Source organism: Achroia grisella, unplaced genomic scaffold (genome assembly GCF_030625045.1).
Source record: "Achroia grisella isolate CSIRO2021 unplaced genomic scaffold, CSIRO_AGI_Agris_v1 utg840, whole genome shotgun sequence".
In the NCBI taxonomy this organism is placed as follows: Eukaryota; Metazoa; Arthropoda; class Insecta; order Lepidoptera; family Pyralidae; genus Achroia; species Achroia grisella.
In genome coordinates this window covers 1,720,739-1,742,263 of record NW_026713038.1, presented here as the reverse complement: position 1 = coordinate 1,742,263, position 21,525 = coordinate 1,720,739, and the positions used below count along the sequence as shown (strand labels likewise).

Below are 21,525 nucleotides of genomic sequence, written 5' to 3'. Positions count from 1 at the left end.
AGACACGTCAAGCTTAAAATAATCCTGTTGTTTTGTAAGCAAAATTTCAAATAGTAATTTGCTACATTATATTTCAGGTTAATATATCATACTGGCTGTATCTATTCGTATTTCAGCTGCCAAGCAATATGCATTATAAGATGTGTTTCGGTAGAATGAAATGATGCGGCAGTGAAATTCTAAGATAAGAAGGCATGACACATGTTTCGCATTCTACTTGTATATAAAAGAAAAACAAATTACCACGGATATGTTATCATATATGATCTATTTGTGTAATAAATTATATTTAAATCTATTTGTACACAAACATCGATCCTCACAAACATTTGCGTCCATTCTTATAACTTTACCTGTATGACGTCGCCGATAATCTTAGTTGTACGGATGAGTAGGGACACGGAGGGCCCAAACAAATTCCCCGGGAAGTCCAGGCTCACTTTGTTCCTGTCGAACTCCGGGATGTCGTCCGCTTGCCGGGACTCCCGCGTGCTCCCACGCGCCGTCGCCGACAACGATTGGGGCTTCGCTGACGGACTGAGCGCCCGGCGGTGCGATGTAGTGCCAGTCTAGAAGAGCCGAGAACTTGGCGTTTGTACTACCACGCCCGTCTCAGTCAGCCTCATGGTTGTATGTGTGTTTAATGTGTATTGTTTTTCAGATGTATGTGTGTAAATATGTATGGGTGTAAATAAATATGTGTGAATGTATACATACATTGGCATGTATATATCCGCAACGTACCGGAGAGTAAAAGGATTGTAAGAAATTACGAAATGCAATAGCCGTATTAGGTGACTTTGTTATGCCTACTTGTGTTATTTTCTCTATGATTTAGTTTATTTTTAGTAACAGTTTTGAGTTATAATATATTATATAGACACTATGCGTATACCGTTATAATAATTAGTTTTTAAATTGTACTACGAAGATTTTTTAACAGTTCTATAACTTTTGTCGTTCTTTTATTATGAAGAAACTTGTATATTGAACTATATATAGTAGGACATCAAATTAAACGAAATAATAATATACATATTTTATTTCAGAAACAGATCTGCGTACAATGAGTATATGTTAACAATCAGTCTATATAATGCATTGTTCTAACTTGGATATATTTTAATCGAATAGTTACTGTAGGATTGGAGATGATAAGGCAATTTTGCGGCATACTAAATACGATATATGTGGTGTGAGTTTGAAAACTGTGACCATGTGGTGTTAACAAAACGTGCATATCAAAAACTAAATAGGTGTAAACTACCATTAATTTATTATGACCAACAGTGCTTCATTATATTTGTAAATATGACACAAATCTTTTTCATAAAAACTAACACCTCTTAGAAACCAATTTGAATCTTATGTTTTGTCACTTTCTTACAGATTGGTATAATAGCATGAAAGAAAAGGACAAAACTATTTAATAACAAAATAGGTTTTTAGATGTTTGATGTTTTTATGAATAAGAGCGTGACAGTAAAGGCCGCTAAAACTGACAAGTTAACTACGTGATTACCACTAACTACGTATAAGCAACTACTATTCGTTAAATTGTTTTATTTTAATATATATAAACTTATTTGATAAAATATGTATTATATTATACATATTACATAGACCCACTATAAATACTTTATATGGTAAACTAAATATACGATTATTATATAGAAAAGCTCTATTAAATAATTAAAACCTCGCCATAACTGTGTCATAATAATGTGCAGATCTAGTTTTATTTTCAGCCGTCTATAGGTAAATAGGAGGGAATTAATTCCACTGTAAGTATTTTGTTAATTCTGATGATTCTATTCATGGCGCGTTCGCTTGCTTTAAAAAGAATATTTAAAATATATGCTTTACCGTTATGTAAATTGGAATTTATTTTTTACTAAACTTTTTTTAAAATAGACTCGAGGCTTTTCGAGGACGATGTTGTAATAAATTTAGCACAATACTGACGAAATGCTTTGTGTGGTATAGCATTAAATAAATTATGCAAGTAAACGTAGATTTTCTATTTAGTTACGTCTAAACAAAATATATAATTTGATCTACATTTTATTCCAGTAATGTAATTTAATAAATTCCAATTAATATTAGTATAGTCTAGTATCATGTTTAAATATTTAATTTTACTCTACTACTTGTTAATCTTTTATTGTTTTTTTTATATAATTCGCAAACAAGCTGACGGCGTATTTGATGGTAAATGGTAGCCATCATCTACACGGGTGCCCGTGGTGCTATCTTACAAGTACAGCATCACTGATACCACTCATGCGTTGCCTTTCCAGAGGGACAAACTATTATGGCTCCTAATTCTGTAATTTCACTGTCTTATATCTATCTTTCAACCAAAACACAGCTTGCAAAGCAAACTATTTGGCCGCAGAAATAAATAGACAGAAGTCGGTACTTCGTAGGCGAAAAGAGTATCTTATTTATTCTTTTTGTAAAGTCTACGTCGGTATAATAATCGAAATTTAAAAAATAGAATATTTCAGATTTTTTAATAAATTCCTGTTTACCGGTTACATTTCCGCGTTTCCATCAAAATAAATGGCGGCAAATATGTTATTTGTCAGAACACTAGTGACATTTAAACACAAAACTCGTGTTATAAACATGTTTCATAACATGCATAATAGTTTGTATGTATGCTCTACATCTTTTATACATATTTTATAATGTGTATACGTAATATATTTTGGTGGTAATGTACAGTAATGTGGTCTTTTGAATTATGTGGCAACACATTTGTACAATATTGTAGTTTGACGGCATGAGATGAATGCGTATATGCCAGTATTAACTAATATTATTTATTGACAACTGAGCTACATTGATGAGGCTATTGTGAGGCGGAAATTAACATAGTGCAACTAAATTCTAATAGTATTATATTAAATATATATTCATCTTAATATATTAAAAAGCGATATTATTGTATATAATGTATATACATATTTATATGCAATCCTCATAATGTAATTATTTGGCAGTATTGTATGATATTATGGCAATATATTACAGCGCTTAGGTACTAAGAATATGAAAATTATTATATAAGACACGAAAATATACGAAGGAACGTAGACTGTGTTCTCACGGATATTTCGTTTCATTCATTATTATATATACATATACATTATTATTTATCACGAACGTTTCCTGGCGTGAATATACGAGTAATGTAATCATCTTAAGAAAGATATTTAATCGATTTAGGTGTTATTTTGCGGAAGTCCATTTCACTACTTCATGGATTTATATTATTGTTTTCAATTCCGCATTCCGCAGCATGTGTGAGATCACAAATATTCAGTATGGAAACTTGACTACAGTTACTACCTTCTCTAATGGTGATCAAAGTTCGTCCGTTATTGAGTCTACACCCATATTGCTACTCGTGTTTCGCCTTTGAACTAGAAACATTGAATAGAGTTCAGATATAGCTTGGAAGCCTAGTGTTGGCTGTTATGTTGCAGTTTGGTCGCCCAAAAGTCAACACTAGCAGAATTACGTATCTCAAGAAAGACAAAATAAAAAATAGAATGACTAGTTACTGTAAGTGTCCAAAAAGGGATAAAACATAAGAATAAATTGATCACGTTCTTGCATTAAATTGTTTGTTATCTACCCTATTTGAAATTACAGTTATGAGTATATTGTTTTTAAAACTTCAGCGATATATCAATGAATAGAAAGGCAAGACTAGTTTAGGACTAAATATTATGGCAAGCTATTATGTAAAGCTAGAAATAATTCTTTATTTGTATTTTATAATACACAAATATCAATTAATCTTAATTTAGATAAAATATTATATTATGTAAATATTTGTAGAAAAAATACTTTTTATTAGGATGAAAGGATAAATCGCGGAAAAATGGTAACGCTACCTAGCGATTTCGGCATGGTACTCGTAAGTACATTTTTTGAGTAGGTAAGAATCTCACACCCCTTCTGACGGAGGGAAGGTCTTTTGAAGGTTTTTCCACACGATAAAAAGAAAAGATTAAAGCATAGATATGCCGGATGAGAAGATTAAGTAGTTATTTGTACAAATATTTATTAAATAGTTATTTGAGGTAATCACACTCAATTAAAGTGGACTATGGAAGTACGTCGTTAGGTAGCTTTAATTTAATAGAATGCGAATTGAATACGGAAGTAATAAATAATATTTTATGATAGGTACTACTCTTAAGAAGTTAAATGTATATAGTGAGTACTATTAATATTCAATTAATTTATATGTATTCTTCTTAACAGTTAGTATGTTTTATTGTATAGTATTTCTATAAAGCCTCTAAGTTATTCGCTATTACTTATTATGAGGGAAATATATACTTAACAATATAAAATCAATTACCAAAGTAACAATGATGATATATAACTTAACGATATGGGTAACTAATTAAGGAGTCTTAATAATTCTTTAAAATAAGATTCGGGACATACTGCAATGGTACAGATGGTGATGTTTTCTAAAATAATTAACGTCCATACTTATGATCTACTGATCTACTCGTCTCAACGTACGAGTTTCGTCCCACGGTTTGGGATGAATCTCTTTCACTAAGAGAAAGATTTAGCCTATTACTACTACTACATTACGGCTGGCAGTGGTAGAAAAACTAAACCATTCTATCAACTAAATCAATGTTTAGATTAGTATTTTAATTTATTTAATGTTTAATGAATTAGTATAATGGCGGACTTATCTTTTAAGAAGTATTTCTTCCAGTCTATTTTTATTTTATTTTTTTTTCCCCTAAGGATCAAAGGATCCCTTTAGTTGGTCAGTCGTCAACAAACAGACATATAAACAAACTTTTCTATTAATACATGCTAAATGACAATATTTCTGCAGATAAATTTTGAGACGAGAACAGGTCAGAACACTTAAAGTAGTTAAATACCAATTATATAATCCTTGACATACATCTGTAAATCATTATATTTTTGCAAATCACTATAAACTGCACACAGATTGGTGATTTTAGTCGTTAAAGTGTATGTACATACGTGCTTACAAATAAACCCGATATTATGAAAGTACTTACCTTGAATATCCAATACGTACATATGTAAACATGCACTTACTTCTACTTAAGTTACTAAAAAGTAGATAATTTCTAATCCACTTGTGCATGCTAAGAAATTTAACTACTGCAATACTATTATACTATATTATAAATAGTGACTTATTTGTATCTACAAATATGCTGATAGAAAAATGTAAAATAGACATTATAAAATGAAATGGAAAAAAATATATTGATAAAATTAATAATTATAAGAGAGTATTTATATATTATTGTATTCATAATCTCTATTAACTTTGTTGTCATATATTTTATTAATCATGACAATAATCTAGATATACCTTTAACTACATGCTTTTAACAATCTAAATCAATGATTCCCAAACCTTTTTCAGCAAGACCTGCTTTATATCTTAATTCTATCTTTAAGATTTAAAAACAGAACATGCTAATCCAAAAAAATAAAGCGTGCGATTTACTGACTAGTCCATATCATACGTATTAATATGTTAATTACTTACCTTTTCTTCACTTTGAATATATCAAAGTGAAATATTGAATTGAAAATTTATTAACTTAGTCCGCCAGCCTTGCTATGGCTCTAACGGATCATTACTGGTTTGAAACCTACTGGCATTGGTTGGGAATCACTGGTCTAATTTTACTATCAACGATTAAAATTGTGGAAGTGTGCTAATAATAAGGTGCAGTGCAAACAAACAACAATTGGAAGGAAACGTTTAATATCACCAGCGTTCACCTAAAACTATTTACAATATAAATACAAAAATGGGAGTGCAATTGGCCGCAAATACTGTACAGCGTAAGGAGATAACTGGGTTAGGGAGAGGAGTGTATATACTATTGCACTCGATATCGATACGTCGACGCGTACACCCCAATATGACGAAACAATCCCAATACAGACTTAAAGTCTGCTATAATACCTTACCAAAACTGTGATAGACGAAACGAATATAGACCTTTTGAATGACACTCAAAATGCAACGCGGACTATCATTGTTTCGAAATACCTGCAATTAAAAACCAATGATGTGGCAGATAAAACTTTCAAAACAACGATAATCTCGATTGAGACGACGTTCATATTAGGTTCTCTCTTAACTTAACCAAATTAATAAGAGAAAGGAACATCGATATCGAGTGTTGTAGTGTAATGGATTTAAATGTTCACGAGGTATCTTCCTCGGAGGAATCTATAGTTTCGACAGTTCCGCCAGTGGCCGCGCCGCCTGACGATGAGCCTGATGAGGACCCTGAGAGAGACGTTAGAAGACTGATGAACGAGCCCACACCACCGTTGCCGGCCCCACCTTGCCCGCTGGATGCACCAGACGCGCCGCCGAGTAGAGATGTAACAGTTTGAAGTTTGGGGCCTATCAACTGCAGCTTAGGTTGAATGGCTTGCCCAATAGCGCCGACGAAGCCGCCGATTCCATTCTGCGGTGTCTCAATACCATACTGCTTGTTTATCTCAATGTTCTGTCTATCCAAAGTGTCCACCAATCTTGTTTTTGCGTCGATCAGCGAATTGATGCCCTACAATACGAATAAAATTATTCTGTGCCAGAAAAGCTTACAAATATACCACTTAATACGAATTACTTACTCCAAAAACAAGGCCCAGGATAGCGTTTTTGATGCCGAACTTAGATTGTGCGACGCCCTCGAACTTCCTTTTGTCTCTGGTCTGCTCATCGCCCTCCGAGTCCTGCACACATACCCACATGTCACTACACTACTCTACACACCGACACCTGACCAACACCACTCACTAACACTTAACTAGACGGTACCACACACCAAGTTACTCAAGTTTGCAGAAGCATATGACCACCTTTCGCCACTATATTAGAGCAGTTATGAACGTTGTGAGATGCGATTTTTGCATGCCACATTACGTCATATAAACGACATGGTAACCGGCATTATATTGAAAACAAGATGGCGTCACGATAGTGCAAGTCTGCGTAATAAAGTAAGTCTGCAATGCACATTATAATAGTTATTATGAAGAGAAAGTATATAAATATATAAAATAAAATCAACAAAAGATTATCGTATTTATAACCTCAAACTTCAATCTATCATCAATTGAAAATGTAGTTTGAGCTCATATTGTTCCTTTCATCTATTTTTTTAACTTTTAAATGACTAAGAGAAATAATAGTTTTATAATGTAATAATAATAATTTAATATAGTTTTTTAGATAAAATGTACAACCTACATTTTAATAATAATAATAGAAGACTATATGTTAAGTTTTTGAGATTAAGATCTTATCGATTAACGTATTTTATCAATTCAATCTGATTTCAATTTCTAAATCAAGTTTTATTAAACATTCTAAAACCAGTTAGTACTGACCTCGACACTTATTTGTCGCAAGGAATTAATTAAAAATATATATATTTATATAAAATTCGATCTGCCCTATAAAATATATACATCAAGTCATATAATAGATATATAAATATATCCATTACGGAGCTTCTTCACAGGGCAAGTACCAGAGACGAGACGAGAACCAAGTACGATTACAGTATAGGTTCATTTTATATACAGGTCTTATTTTCATTTATTTTTATATTTCATTTCATAAAATTATAAACAAACATTATGAATAAACTTGTCTTTTTTAACTATTGTAATGCTGTTGTTCAATCTGTTCTTTACAGCTTTACCGGATGAAAATGCAAAGGGGTAGTAAATATAATGAAATCATTTATGAATCAGCTGAAGGCCATCTGCCTGACAAATATGATTTTAATCTGAGGGCACCGCTTGCGGTAAGAATTTCAGCTCAGGCCCGCCTACTTAGTTTGGGACTAATGGCACATGTATGAATGTTGAGTTTAAAATGTTATAACATAAATTGAAATGCTAATATTTTCCGGATTATATTTGTATCCAATGAGGTAGGGGCAAACGTATCGCCATTCCTCAGATTAATATTTAATTGTTATCAGTATCATTACCACAGAGTCAGTAAGAAATATCGATTAATCCACTTATTTTTATGTCAGTCAGATACGAGTTCACGATCTCACGAATTCATAGTCAGATAATTAACCGCTAAACCACAACACTCTGAATTCATTGTATGAATCATAATAACCACATACTCTTTCCGACTTATGATGTAACATTGCAATCTTATACGCTCTATTTAACTTCTCTTATCTTACATTAATTCACATAATTAAATCGAAAATTTAATAAACGCCTTACATGAATCTATAATATATAATAACAGTAATTAACTAAAATACGTATAACAATAAGTAATAACTAACACTAAAGCACTTAAATACTTATTAAAAATAACTTTATTACAGAGAACGAATCTTAGTGCCTTAGTCCTAATCTCAGTCGAAGTATATAATCGTCTAAATGAAACATATCATCTTCTTCATGCTTAGCTCTTCCCGTTACGCGGGGTGGGTCGGTCTAAAAATATCTGAATAGTATATAAAGGCGAGTTATTTTGGATTAGTTAGTTTGTAGTAGTTTCGAGCTCATTTAATAGTCTAGGCAGTAAACGTCATTAAGTGTGTTGCAACATTGTCACAGTGGGCTTCAATGATCGTTAAATGCCCAAGTGAGTTCAACATCACAAGGTGACTGTTCATTAAATTTTAGTGACAAATCTACCTTGGTACGTAGTATTAAAAGTGAAAGAATGTTTCGTATATATACTTAATGTAGTTTATGCTAGAATTAATCTAACTAATATATATAATATTATATAAACACGGATGTTTGTGATTGTGGATGGACGGATAGATGGATGTTTGTTACCCTTTCACGCGGGTAAAACCGCAGGCACAGCTAGTATTATATAAAATCTGAACAATTCACGTGTACTATCTTGTCCCAAACTAAGCAGATAGCTTAGACTGTACAAATGATATAGATACTTTATAGTAATACCAATAATAAAAACTGTTAGTAAACACTTATATAATATACAAAAAAATATCTAGACATATAGCGAAGTTCATTGCATCATTTTTTCATATCTCTATTTAACATTTTATAATATTTTACTAATATGATATTAAACATTACCCTTCTATAACTCTTCAAAATAATAAGAAAATAAAAAAAACTGTCAACTTTCGACTATACATGCCAAGTGTTTTAAAATTATACTTCAGAAGAAAATATTTCATTTAAACCGAATTAACATAGATAAGAATTGATACGGAAAAATATTATTCCAAAAATAACAATTGTAAGTCTTCATTTAGTTAAAAAAATCTCACATGCGCAACGAAGCAGACTAATTTCAAACAGCTACCGTGTATTGTGTTAATGTTGATAATCTAATGTTTATCTCACATTCCTAATTAAAAAGAATAATCTACTTATTAATCTAAATCCATTTTAATAAACATAACGCACTTACGAATAACCTTGACACAAAGAACTAAAATAATATTATATAATTTTGTGTGAGCAGTTATACAATAAGTGGAGATTATTCAAGTTTTATTATGGTCGGTAGTTATTGTGAGACGACAATCACTTTCACTCTAGTCTTTGACCTTTGTGACACATAAGATGTGGCAACAATGCTGTGAAGATGTATATTTATGGATAGATGAATAATATTAGATACTAGCTGAGTCGACAACATCGTGTAAGTTACACGAAGTTGTCGACTCAGCTAGCACACCCTTATAACTAATAAGTTTTAAAAAAGATTGATACAATACAAAATTTTTAAAATACTAACAGTATATTAAAAATTTTGTTTTGTATCAATGAAAATTCAAATCGTAGAAGTTGTTTCTGAGATCAACACCTCAAGTGCAAAGAAAAACGGACGTATATTCTAAAAATCATTTTTTTTATTTCTATGATTTTAATAAAGTCCCCTAGTAATAGAATTCATCACTCCCTGTAGGTGGAAGACACACCATGGTCTTCCACGTACAGAGAGTGATGAGTTATATTTTTGGTATATTTACAGATTTAAGTAAATTGATTTTACTTTAGAAACGTATTATTTATTATATAAACCTCTCTAAATTTAGCTGTACTTTAATCAATTACTATCAACTTATGAAAGTAAATAAATAAACATATAAAATAGTTCATAATAAAATGTGAAAACAGTTTTATAAATTAAAAACCTTAATTTATTTTATATACATGGATGGACAATATGAAGGGATTTATTTTTAATTTGTTTTTATAATTAAAAAATAACCCTTTTTACTCTAAAAAGGATTTTCAGATACTATACATACAAGAATGTATACTATATTATACATACTATCAGTATGCAGTATTAAAATATAAGAATAAAAAAGGTGAACAGAAAAGTAAGTTCATGAAAATAACTTCTTATTTACATTAAACATCACCCTGAAACACAAAACATTGAACCTTGGCAACAAAGTACGCCTTAGACTCATAAAGCCTGCAACCGTAAAAGAAAACACGTGACATGGTCAATAAATAATCGTGATGTGCATACTAATTATAGAATATGTTTTGGTTGAAAACATTTACTTTGTTGTTGTACAGGTTATTTGTGTCTGAATGATTGGTCAAGTTAAATGAATTGTTATGGACCGGTCACATATACACATTGGTAGTTAGGTGAACGAAAATCTTTCGAATTTATTCGATTTGCTGCTGGTATATGGAATTTATTCATCACCGGAGAGAAAGTCAAAACTATAATTTGATACACAAATGTTTTTGGTGGTGGTCAAATTTGATGCCTTTTGGTCTAGGCCGACGAGTCTCTATGATTAATATGATGAAATAAAAATATAGAAGAAAGAATTAAAATAAAGAAAATTAAGTAGTAGACAGAGCCTATTGTTATTAAATAAAAAGAGTAAGAATATTATAACTTTGTCAAATTATTGACAAAATTAAAGATAGAAACACTTTAATATTTTTATATTATATCTTATGTCCTTTTGGGTATAAATCAGGGTAACAAATCGCTATCAATTATAACAATAAATAAATAGAAATATAAACACTTCTTCACTATCATCACTTGATATTTCCACCTGACTGGAAATATGAAGTTAAGGTAGTTGTCAACAAATGATAGTGAACAAGGTCTTTTATAAGAGATAGTAGGGTACTTCGTCAAGAAAAAGTATTTTACCCCACGATCCGCTGTTCTGTAAAGTGTAAGTGATGTACAACGAATAACTTGTGCAAGTGAGGTTTAGGTGAGGTGTCGTAAGCGACCTCTGTATTTACGCAACTAACGACACAGGCGAATGCTTATTATGGGTGAGTTAAAGAAACTTAAGATATAATCAGATTAACATAAAGGTATTTTTCCATTAAAAAAATATAGTAAATTTTACATATCAACCAATTTAGGTTACAATCAGATTAACATAAGGTATTTTTTCTTTCAAATAAAATTAAGGAATTATTTTGATAACATAATTTTACTTGTTTCAATTTTTTAAATTTCTTTATTCATTCAATTTTTCAAAACGTATTCTATTGATTCAAGTTAGGTTACAGATTTTAGGCATTAATAAATAATATTACATATAATGAGATAATGAAGATATTAAAGCTTATAGTTACCACATATTGAGTCACTCGAATTTCAAGAGATGACATTGAGATATTAAATATTAAGATACTAGATATCTGGAAAAACGCTACACGACATTCCAATTAATTGCGGATACAGCGTCGCAATTCACTGGCTCTCTTTTTGAAGGTTCACTAGTACATACATCTATATAGTAACTAGTATAAATTGGTTTTTATATCTGAACAGATTATATATTATTATAAACTAGCTATCTAACGCGGCTTCGCACGGGTGTACATGTATTATACATATAAACTTTCCTCTTGAATCACTCTATCTATTAAAAAAACCGCTTCTAAATCCGTTGCGTAGATTTAAAGATTTAAGCATAGGACGGACATACAACGCCAGCGACTTTGTTTTATACTATGTAGTCATTACGTAACAGTTACCTTAATATAGCCTTTTCTATAAAACCTAGGATAACACACACAGCGCTGTCACCCGAAATGATATCAAACTTCCAAAATAAAGCGATGTGCTTAACCGCTAGACCACCTAGATCATCTCTTGCATATACTCCAGATCCTTAAGGAATAGCTAGAGTCACGTGACTATTAGCGAGCTATATTAGCTGTATTAGCGAGTATAATACGTCAGTGGACACAGCCTGTGCAAATGTGTGTGCGGTTGTGCGGTAGTGCGGTTGGGCGGCCGCGCTACTCAACGGCGGGTCGAGGCCACCCACCTCTCGCGAATCATTAACGTAACCGCACGTGAAACATAAAGTTCTATAATATATTCAGAAAACCAATGGGCCAAAACCGATGTCCATTGAACTGTTAAACGTATGAATCTCATTTCATTGTTTCCAACTGTGACGGGGATTAAGTTATTTATTATTTTCCATGTTGGCTGTGGTTGTCTTTTATACACTTACTCGTAAATTGACATGAATAAAAGTAGCCTGTGTTGCCTAAAATAAATTCAGATAATTTCGAATTTACTTTTTGTATCTGCACTTGAATTGAAGCGTTTATTGTAATAATATCACAATAACAATTGCAACTAATGAAATAGTGTTTATTTTACATGTTACAATATCTACTTTGATAATTCATTTTTAATCGATAATATAAAATCTACCATTATTTACTATTTAACTTACTACAACATATTTTTATTTAGTTTTGTTATAAATAAACCGTCGCGTCGTATAGTAATAGGTTGAAGGGAGTCACAGCTAATAGAAAACAGTTTTGCGGCTTTTTAACAGATTACAACAATCTGTCTATACTTTTTATTACTTTGAGAGTTTTTCATAAGATATCCTAGTGTACAGACCAGAAAATTAGCTATTGATATTACAGATTAATATAAATACCAATATTTAAATGAACTAAGCTCTATATTAGTCCTTTTTTGAATTATTGATTTAAAAGTAAACGACATTCAATTAGAACTATATCACTATTATATATAGAATGTAAGCGATCATTTATGTCGCTCACATTTAGATATGAACACTAATCCACAGTGTAGAAGGCGAGAGGGCTAATTCTAACTAAATATTGACAAGGTCGGTTGAATTTAGATCACCGATAAACTGGTTTGGTTTGCTGTCTATAAATTAAAGTTCATAATAATAATTGAAGTCTTAAAGGTGTAATAATTAACTCAATATTGTATCTATTATTATACCACGGTTGAACACCTGTCCTACTAAGAATAAGGACCCGGGTAACAGTTTTTTTATACCCATAACGGTCTATTTGTTCTTTATTCTTCTAGTGATCTTTTAAATATCACTAGAAGAACAAAGTATAATAAAATATATACTATCTAAAAATATATACTAACGCTGAAAAGAATTACAGACACATCACATATTCACAACAGAGATTTATTTCGGACTACTCTAATGCTGTTGGCTGCAGATGGTCGTTATCACCGCACTGCATACATGCGGAAGGACTTATGGAGCAGCTAAAGGCCAACTACCGCCTGACGGATACGACTTTAGTCTGGAATCATTGCTAGGGGTTTGAACCTCGGCTCGGGCTGTCGTAATTTCGATACCGTCGTAATTTGACGGGGAATTGATCAGAGAGAGCAATATAGAATGCAGTATAGACTCAATATTTATTTCTACGTAGTTTTAATCTGTTAGTGTTTTCTATAAGTAATTTCATAATGCATTTGGTTTACATTAACTTGTTTGTTTTACTGTAATTAGTCACTTTATTTATTGAAACGCACGTTTTTATAATTCTGTCGAAAATCCACTCTACTTTATAATTAGATATATTTTTATACAAGTCCTCTAAATATAGATAGAATATAGAATATAAATATTTTGTCTTATTTTTTTTTATTTAAAACATAACACAACTGTAATTTCACTGCTTAATAGTACTAATACTATACAATCGTTATACAGCTTACAAAATAAGCTACTTTACGGCTGAAATAGGTGAGACTTTTTGCAAAATCTAGATATTTATATTTAACATTATGGAATGCTAAGGGAAACAAAGTAACAGTGCGGGCGGGTCTAGTAATGGCTCGTAAATACGGCCGCCATCTCTTTTAAATTAGACTACACATGAAATTTTTATAGAATACATACACATAGAATTTTCAAGAAACTGTGGTTTAATTTATCCCACGTTTCTTAAGTCGCTTATAGGAAATACGACCATACATATTCTTCCCACGTAATGAATATCAATGGCTCTATAAACTATTCTCATAGGATAAGGGAAATGTCTACGAAATCTATTCTATGACGTTTTTATTGGGAAATGCCAATCTGTCATTATAAATTATGCTTACTGCAACCGTATTTGAATTCGCACGATTCTGGCCTAATGTGTTTACTTGCAATGTTTATCCATTGTAAGCAGCAATTGCTCAGTTTTTCGAGTGATGTTAGCATTCTACATCTTTCATTGTAAAGTAATGTTCTGTTTTTTTACATAGAATGTCATAGTAAAGTCGTAACAACAACAAATAAAAATGACTGTAGCAATTAAGATGAAATTTTCTGAGATATTCTCTTATATTTTTATGGAATTGGGTTGGGCAAACAAACTGATCACTTACGTGATGATAAGCGAGTAACTATCTATTATTATTATTACCATTATAACAACAACACCGATATCACGTTATCACGTGACACAAGTGATACCACTCATGCGTTCCCATTCAAGACTAAGAAGTCATGCCTTTTATACTATTGTTTCACTGTATAATTTGAATCTAAAACCGAACCATTGCTTACAAGGGAAGTAGCTTGATGTCTAAAAAAGTAGACTAAGGTACCCACACAGACAACTTTTTACAGTAATAGTATATATATATATTCTGCTATAAATTCTTCGTATTTACTTCAGCTAATTTTGTAATAGTTTTATATGCCTTATCTATAGTACATGAATATATTATTTTTCTTCCTTTATCTTATTTTTCTAACTTAATATCTGGTATTAAAAGGCATAGGGTTGACTGGTAGAGAACAAAGGCATTAAGTCCGTCATGTATACAATTTTGTGTGCAAAAGAATAAATAAATATTTAGTTTTCAGTATAATGAACGCAGTGAATCTCCAAATATATAGGATTTTATTTTATGCTAAAAACAGAGGCGGTTGCGATAGTTCATGAGTTAGTTACACAATGTATTGGAAACGAGAGCACTGGGAACTCGGGCGAAAGGGTAGTTGTTTTGTGCTCTCGTAATACTAGTACAGTCTGTTACATAGTAGAATAGAATAGAAGTAATCTTTATTCAAATGAACTTAACTTTTAAATATTTTTTAATCTACCCCTCATTGCATCAGCAGCTTCAGTACAAGAAGAATTAGCAAGAAACATGTTACTTTTATTCAATTTCAAAGTATCTTCTTCGAAAAATATTACTACGTTCTTAATTTTATTTAAATATTAAAACAATATTCATTCCCGTCTGTAATTCTAGATGGAGTGATGATATGATAACTATCGATGTCACGGCGATCGTATCACTCTCAATATTAATCCTCATGAAACTATATTATGATAAACACCTAGTATAATAATTTTGATACTTAACACATTAGTCTTAATATAGAGGTTAAAATGGAATTAATAAAATTAACACTGTTCATTGTCTTCAACAAACTGATAAATTCTCATCCTATTTATTTGCTATGCGCTGTAGCCATATTTCTCACGTACGAGTAAAGTTTATCGTCCATTCTAAATTGTTATGTAATAACGATTGTTACCCGTTGATACAGTTAAATCATTGTATTGTTATAAACAACAATCTCTATCAGTTAGGATATATCACAATAGATTCCGCTTAGTACTGCGTTCCCTATACTACACGTTTAATTATATGCAAAATATAAAAAATAGTAGCGTAGTGGTTTATTATCTTAAATTATAGTACATCCTAGAGGTCATCAATCAAGTAGTAGTCGTGTCAGTCAAAACTGTAAATTCTGTATCATTAAAGGACAAACAGATAACAAAACTGAAATTTGAATACGAGAGACAGCGGTGGGTTGTTTGCCACTTGCACTGAAATACACCAAGAAAAATGTGGGGCATATCAAGTGTTGAATTCACCACAACATCGTAGTTAGACAGACATACAAACAATGCCTCGATCAACTCCATCTAGGATAACAGTCGTGACAATGTGTATGTTTCCAAAAAAAGAACGTTCTAATTTGAAAGGATACAGAGGCGAAAGACTAAGGGTCATTGGGCTCCCTAAAATATGGTCGAGCGCAGTGATGGCTGGTTCATCCGTCATACTCGTGAACGAGTGCTGCTTGTAGGGACTGGTCTGCTCTTATCACTACGACTGATTTAATCTTATTATATATTTATATTTACCCAAAAAAATTTGTGCTGGTTGGTAGTTTGTATTCACACGTTTCGACTTGTAAATGTAAACTTATAAGAATTATTTAAAAGAGCCACACACAAGTTTCTTGCTCGTTCTTCTTGTGATGAGACAGCTTTCCGAACGAGTGGTAGATAAAAAACAAATTATTATGACTATTCAAAAGTGCTTAAATTAAATTTATTTGAATAAACGATTTTCTATTCTATCCTATTCTATTCTAAAAGGTATAAGGACTAAGTTCCTCAAAAATGGAAACGTATTACAGATTACAATATATTTTATGACGTCCTTAATGCTATTCAGGTTTACAAGTAGCTTCCAATTTTCAGGTGGGCCGTTAGGTTGTTTGCCATTCCAATTACGGAATAAAAAATCAGTTCATTTTAGTTAGGTATTTGTATTAATAAAATGGTAAATTAGTGTCTATTGGGTTTAGGCAACGTTTAATGTGCGCATCCTTTGGAGTGGCTAATGTGAACATTGCTTAACCTCATTAGAAACATCAAACAATAAGTGTCATTGATCTATAATCATTTATATATATATCGTAATTCTTCAAATATTAAAAGTGGATTTTCTTTTAGTCATAATATAATATAAAAATAAATTTACGGTACATTATGACTATTAATTCTTCTTCATTTATACGTTAGCATTTAGCCAATAATTTAACATTTAGATTAAGAATGTAAGTTGTAATAAGTGGATTTACTTTTATTAGTAAATAAAAAATAAATCTGATATAATTATTACAATATAGATTAAGAAATATTTGCTATCAATAAACATTTTATGGTGTGAATAAAAAAATAGTAAAACAATTATAAACAATATAGGGCATATTGGACTGTGCATTTAATTTTTATAAGCTTTTATTTACTTTCTGTCTATAAAATTTTATTAATTATCTGAAATTTTTTTAATATATATTATATCTGTAAATAATTTCCCTTGCTAATAAATTTCCTTTGTAAAATGTTCTATATGAACAAATGCTTTCAAATTCAATATGCCTTAAATCGAAGTAATAAAAACTCTAATTCCATACCTATCATTCTATTGAAACAAGATTCCCAAATTTTCTAATACTGAATTAATGTATAGGAAAGTTTTTCTCTATGTAAATAATAATTGTGTGATTTTAGATTTTAAAGTTATCGTCGTAAGGTTGATTGTAAAGTGTCGATTTCAATAATGATTTTTATGTAATCATTCACGTCAAGTAATACACGTGTAATATAATGTGTGTATGTGTATGCATGAAGCGATAGCGGAAGGTAAGAGGTTCGATGCGAGGCCGACTGAGAAAGGCTGAAATATTACACATATAACAAGGACTAAATGAACATTGATATAATTTAACGAATCGAATCATATATATATTGTAATAAAGTCGATTTAACAAAATCAAATTACGGAAACGAGTTCATAATTGAATATCTAGTTTTATTTTTATCTTTTACGATAATTATTATTACGCACGTAAGTGACAGGGATTTTTATAAGCTGTCAAATTAACTAGGTATATGTAGGCGTTCTCGATTCCTTGAAACTGTTCCCCTGACATTTAAACAAACATTAAAATAATTTAATACAAATCAAACATTTTTTACATATAAAATCTGTTTGAATACAAATGTTTGTGCTATGCGAGGAATCGAAACCGCGACTATCAGAAAACTAGTTCACCGCTGTCAAATTAAGATCTAATTACATTTGGGAACTACGAAAACCGAATTCATCATGAATTATTGTATTAAGTCATTATTATATTATATCAATGTCCATCGTAACATATATAATAAGAACGTTCAAGTAAGTTGATCAAATATACCTTTTCCATTCTATTAATTTAATAAAGTCACTACTATATAACGAGCAGCATACATGAACATACATTCGATTCAACGTACTATGAATGTAATATGGATTTCATATATAGTTATATTAAAATATATTATTAAGTAAAAGAAGAACAAATATAATATAGGCATTGTTTTATGCAATATCTCTGCAGTTCTTAAATATCTAGTGCATCTATGTTCTAGCGTTTTAGTCAAGGAGAAATTGTTTATAGAGCTTCATAGAGAGCTTTGTTTAGATTCTAATTAATGACTGACACAAAATTTAAGTAGGTATTATTTGCTACGCCAAATAATGGATATGGGTAAGATGAGATGATGATTATTTTCTTAAGATATTTTCATTTGCTCTTAAATTTATTGTTACAAATTAGGTAGAAGGAGTATTACCTAAATTGTAATAATAAATTAACGAAGTAGAGAAAATATTATTAGAAAATAATAATCTTCGTTGCTTTGCCTTTATCCAGTTACAACGTTGTGGTCGACAAATAATATATCCCATAACTTATACATAAAAGTAATTTGCAACAATAAAATATAAGTGTTACATTAAAAGTTTTTTATAGCGTTACAGGTTTAAGAATCAGTCACCACAAGTGATCAAGGTTACGGATACTAATTAGAATTATGTAAGTTTTACTAATATTCCTTTTATTTATTAATGTAGGCGTTTTTCGAATAATACTAGAAATATCACAGTGAGTTTGTTTATCTGTTTGTAACATGGTTAACTTTATAAAATCTGGCACAGGTACATCTGGTATTTAGGTTAGTAGTCAGTAGTAAGTCATGTATCTGTGGGCCATCAGGCGGAGAAACCTAGTATCTTATATTTAAAGGATTGTAAATTTTAAAAAAGTATAAAATATAGAATACTGAACTTGTATCTTTCATTTTAAGTAACTACAAGTGTCTGATTATATTGATGGTCATATATTTTAAGTTCAGCTATTCCGTCGAAACCATAAATCAAAGTTCCTTGACCAAATCACTAGTTTAGCTTGTGCTAGACTTAAGCCGCATCGAATATACCATTAATAGAATTATAATATTACATAACACTAGTTTAACCGACTACGAGCAAAAACGGGTATTCTACGTTTTGCGCGATTATGCAACGTAGTATTGAACGAAAGTCGAATGAAGTTTGCAGACGGTTTGTAATGATTCTTATAATTCTATTTAGGTAATGAGACAATTATTTATAAATGACATTACGTCATCACATAGTTGAATGTCCTAAAGTATTTTGGACTAATTAAAACTTGACTGTAATTCATAATTGTGTGAATATGATACAACTTTTAAAAAATATATAAAAGAGGACTCACACGCTGTTTTGTTATGTAACACAGTTGATAAGAATTTTCAATTGTAAATAAAACATCGTAGACTTTATATGAACCATTTGGAGCAGATGCTAGAAGTTAAGCTGTATGGTTTACTATTGGAATGTACGACAGATACATTATACCAAAATCATTTGCTATTATTATGCCAATAGTATTAACTCTACTTCCTCAACTTAGAGTTAGGGTAGCTAGGTTCACTTTAAATCCGGTCCATACTAAAAAACTGACGATGTAAACACTGATAACAAATTAAACAACCTCTGCTACGTTGGGTTCAAATATACAAAGTAAAAAATGAGCAGCTCAAGTTTTGCATGCACCATGGCAGCGATAGTTATACATTTATAATCGTATATTTATATATATATATATACGACTGAATATCCTATTTGAGATTACAGCCGTGAAGGAATATTATTATATTATAATAATACTAGTATGTAATCTTGCCTAATACATTAGTAAAAACTGAAAATATTAATGTTTCAAATGAAAATTGTTAGCAACTGTTTAGTGCATACTGATACATTAGTCAAATACTCAAACTCGGAATGTTTGATATTTCTTATCACAAAATGACAATAAATGTCAAGGTCATTATGTTATGTGTATTGCACGGCATCTTATTTACTCCTTTACGTCCAAAATACATCTTGTGACATCCACTACATGATAACATTCGAGATAGTTGATTTCAAAACCTGTGAAGGGCACAAAGCGACTCTTGCCTCAAGCGGCACATTTCACAATTTCTTATTTACATATATTATTAACAACGTCTTATTATACTTAAATATAATAATAATTATGTTCCCGTTTTATCCAATTTTTAGTATATCTAAATTGAAATTCAATATCATCAAAGTTTGAAAGAGTCTAAATCTGAGTCATTGTCTATTTGTAAGAAACTATTGTTTGAAACTTTTTAACACTTGTTTACATTGTGTCTTATCAATTTCCGATATTTTGACACTGCTATAAGCATTTCAGTCACTTAACTTGACTCTAAGAAAGAAAGTCTTGTAATGCTTTTTTATTATATTAAAAATGTAACTATCAAATTCGAAAAGATAATTTCAATCTAGTTATACTTAACTTCATAATAAACAAAACACATACCTCAATAGGCTGCAAGGAATCATCATCCGCAAGTTGTCTGCGCTCGCGCACGTGGTTCGGTACCGCGGCGCTCACGAGCGAGCCAGCGACGAAAGCGGCTAAAAGTAGCGAGAGCGTGCGTGTTGCGACCATCGTGGCAAGAACTGTACTGCGGCAACCGCGGCTAACTCTGGTGGAAGTGGTGATAGGTGGGGACGTTGCACAAACTATTACGCATGCGTGTACATGCCAATTTTTATGTGACGAAACGCGGAACCTTCGGATGTTCAAAAAATCTTCAGTGTCAGCGGAATAGGTTGACATGTGTTTATGTATTAGATGTGTGACCTTGGTTAACAATTAAAATAAAAAAATACAATAGTAAATTCTAATCTCAGTGCTGTAGTGACAAGGCGTTTGTAGTTTTCATGAGATATCTCAAATTAAATTTAAATATTTAAGATAGCATAGAATAACTTTTTAATTGGTAATTTATATACATGTGGAATTCTAAACATCATAATTTCTAGAAGGAATCTTCAATTAGATGTATATTTTTTTGAAAGCCTTTTTTTATAATCGTATATTTTCTATTGATAAAGTTAATTTAAAGTTGACCGGCAATTGAATAATAGGATTAATACAAACTACACTGAATTATGGTCAATTTTTCATAATATAGTTAATATTTCTTGAT

At 31.0% G+C, this 21,525-nt stretch overlaps 1 protein-coding gene across 1 annotated transcript; it reads right to left on the bottom strand.

Annotated features, from left to right (window-relative positions):
* Positions 1-5,678: 5,678 nt before the first annotated feature.
* Positions 5,679-20,987, bottom strand: LOC131852105 (uncharacterized). Its single transcript, XM_059202738.1, has 3 exons — positions 20,850-20,987; positions 6,688-6,789; positions 5,679-6,617 (listed from the first exon to the last, which is right to left on the bottom strand). The coding sequence occupies exons 1-3, from the start codon at positions 20,979-20,981 to the stop codon at positions 6,249-6,251; spliced, it is 603 nt and encodes a 200-aa protein (XP_059058721.1). The 5' UTR covers positions 20,982-20,987; the 3' UTR covers positions 5,679-6,248.
* Between the last annotated feature and the right edge of the window lie 538 nt (positions 20,988-21,525).

What these genes read in the sequence shown, in the direction of transcription:
- LOC131852105 (XM_059202738.1), bottom strand. Translation starts at nt 20,981, where the DNA reads ATGGTCGCAACACGCACGCTCTCGCTACTTTTAGCCGCTTTCGTCGCT. An exon ending in ATTCCTTGCAGCCTATTGAG is followed by an intron (nt 6,790 to 20,849) that starts GTATGTGTTTTG and finishes GTATGTGTGCAG; the next exon opens with GACTCGGAGGGCGATGAGCA. An exon ending in TCCTGGGCCTTGTTTTTGGA is followed by an intron (nt 6,618 to 6,687) that starts GTAAGTAATTCG and finishes TTCGTATTGTAG; the next exon opens with GGCATCAATTCGCTGATCGA.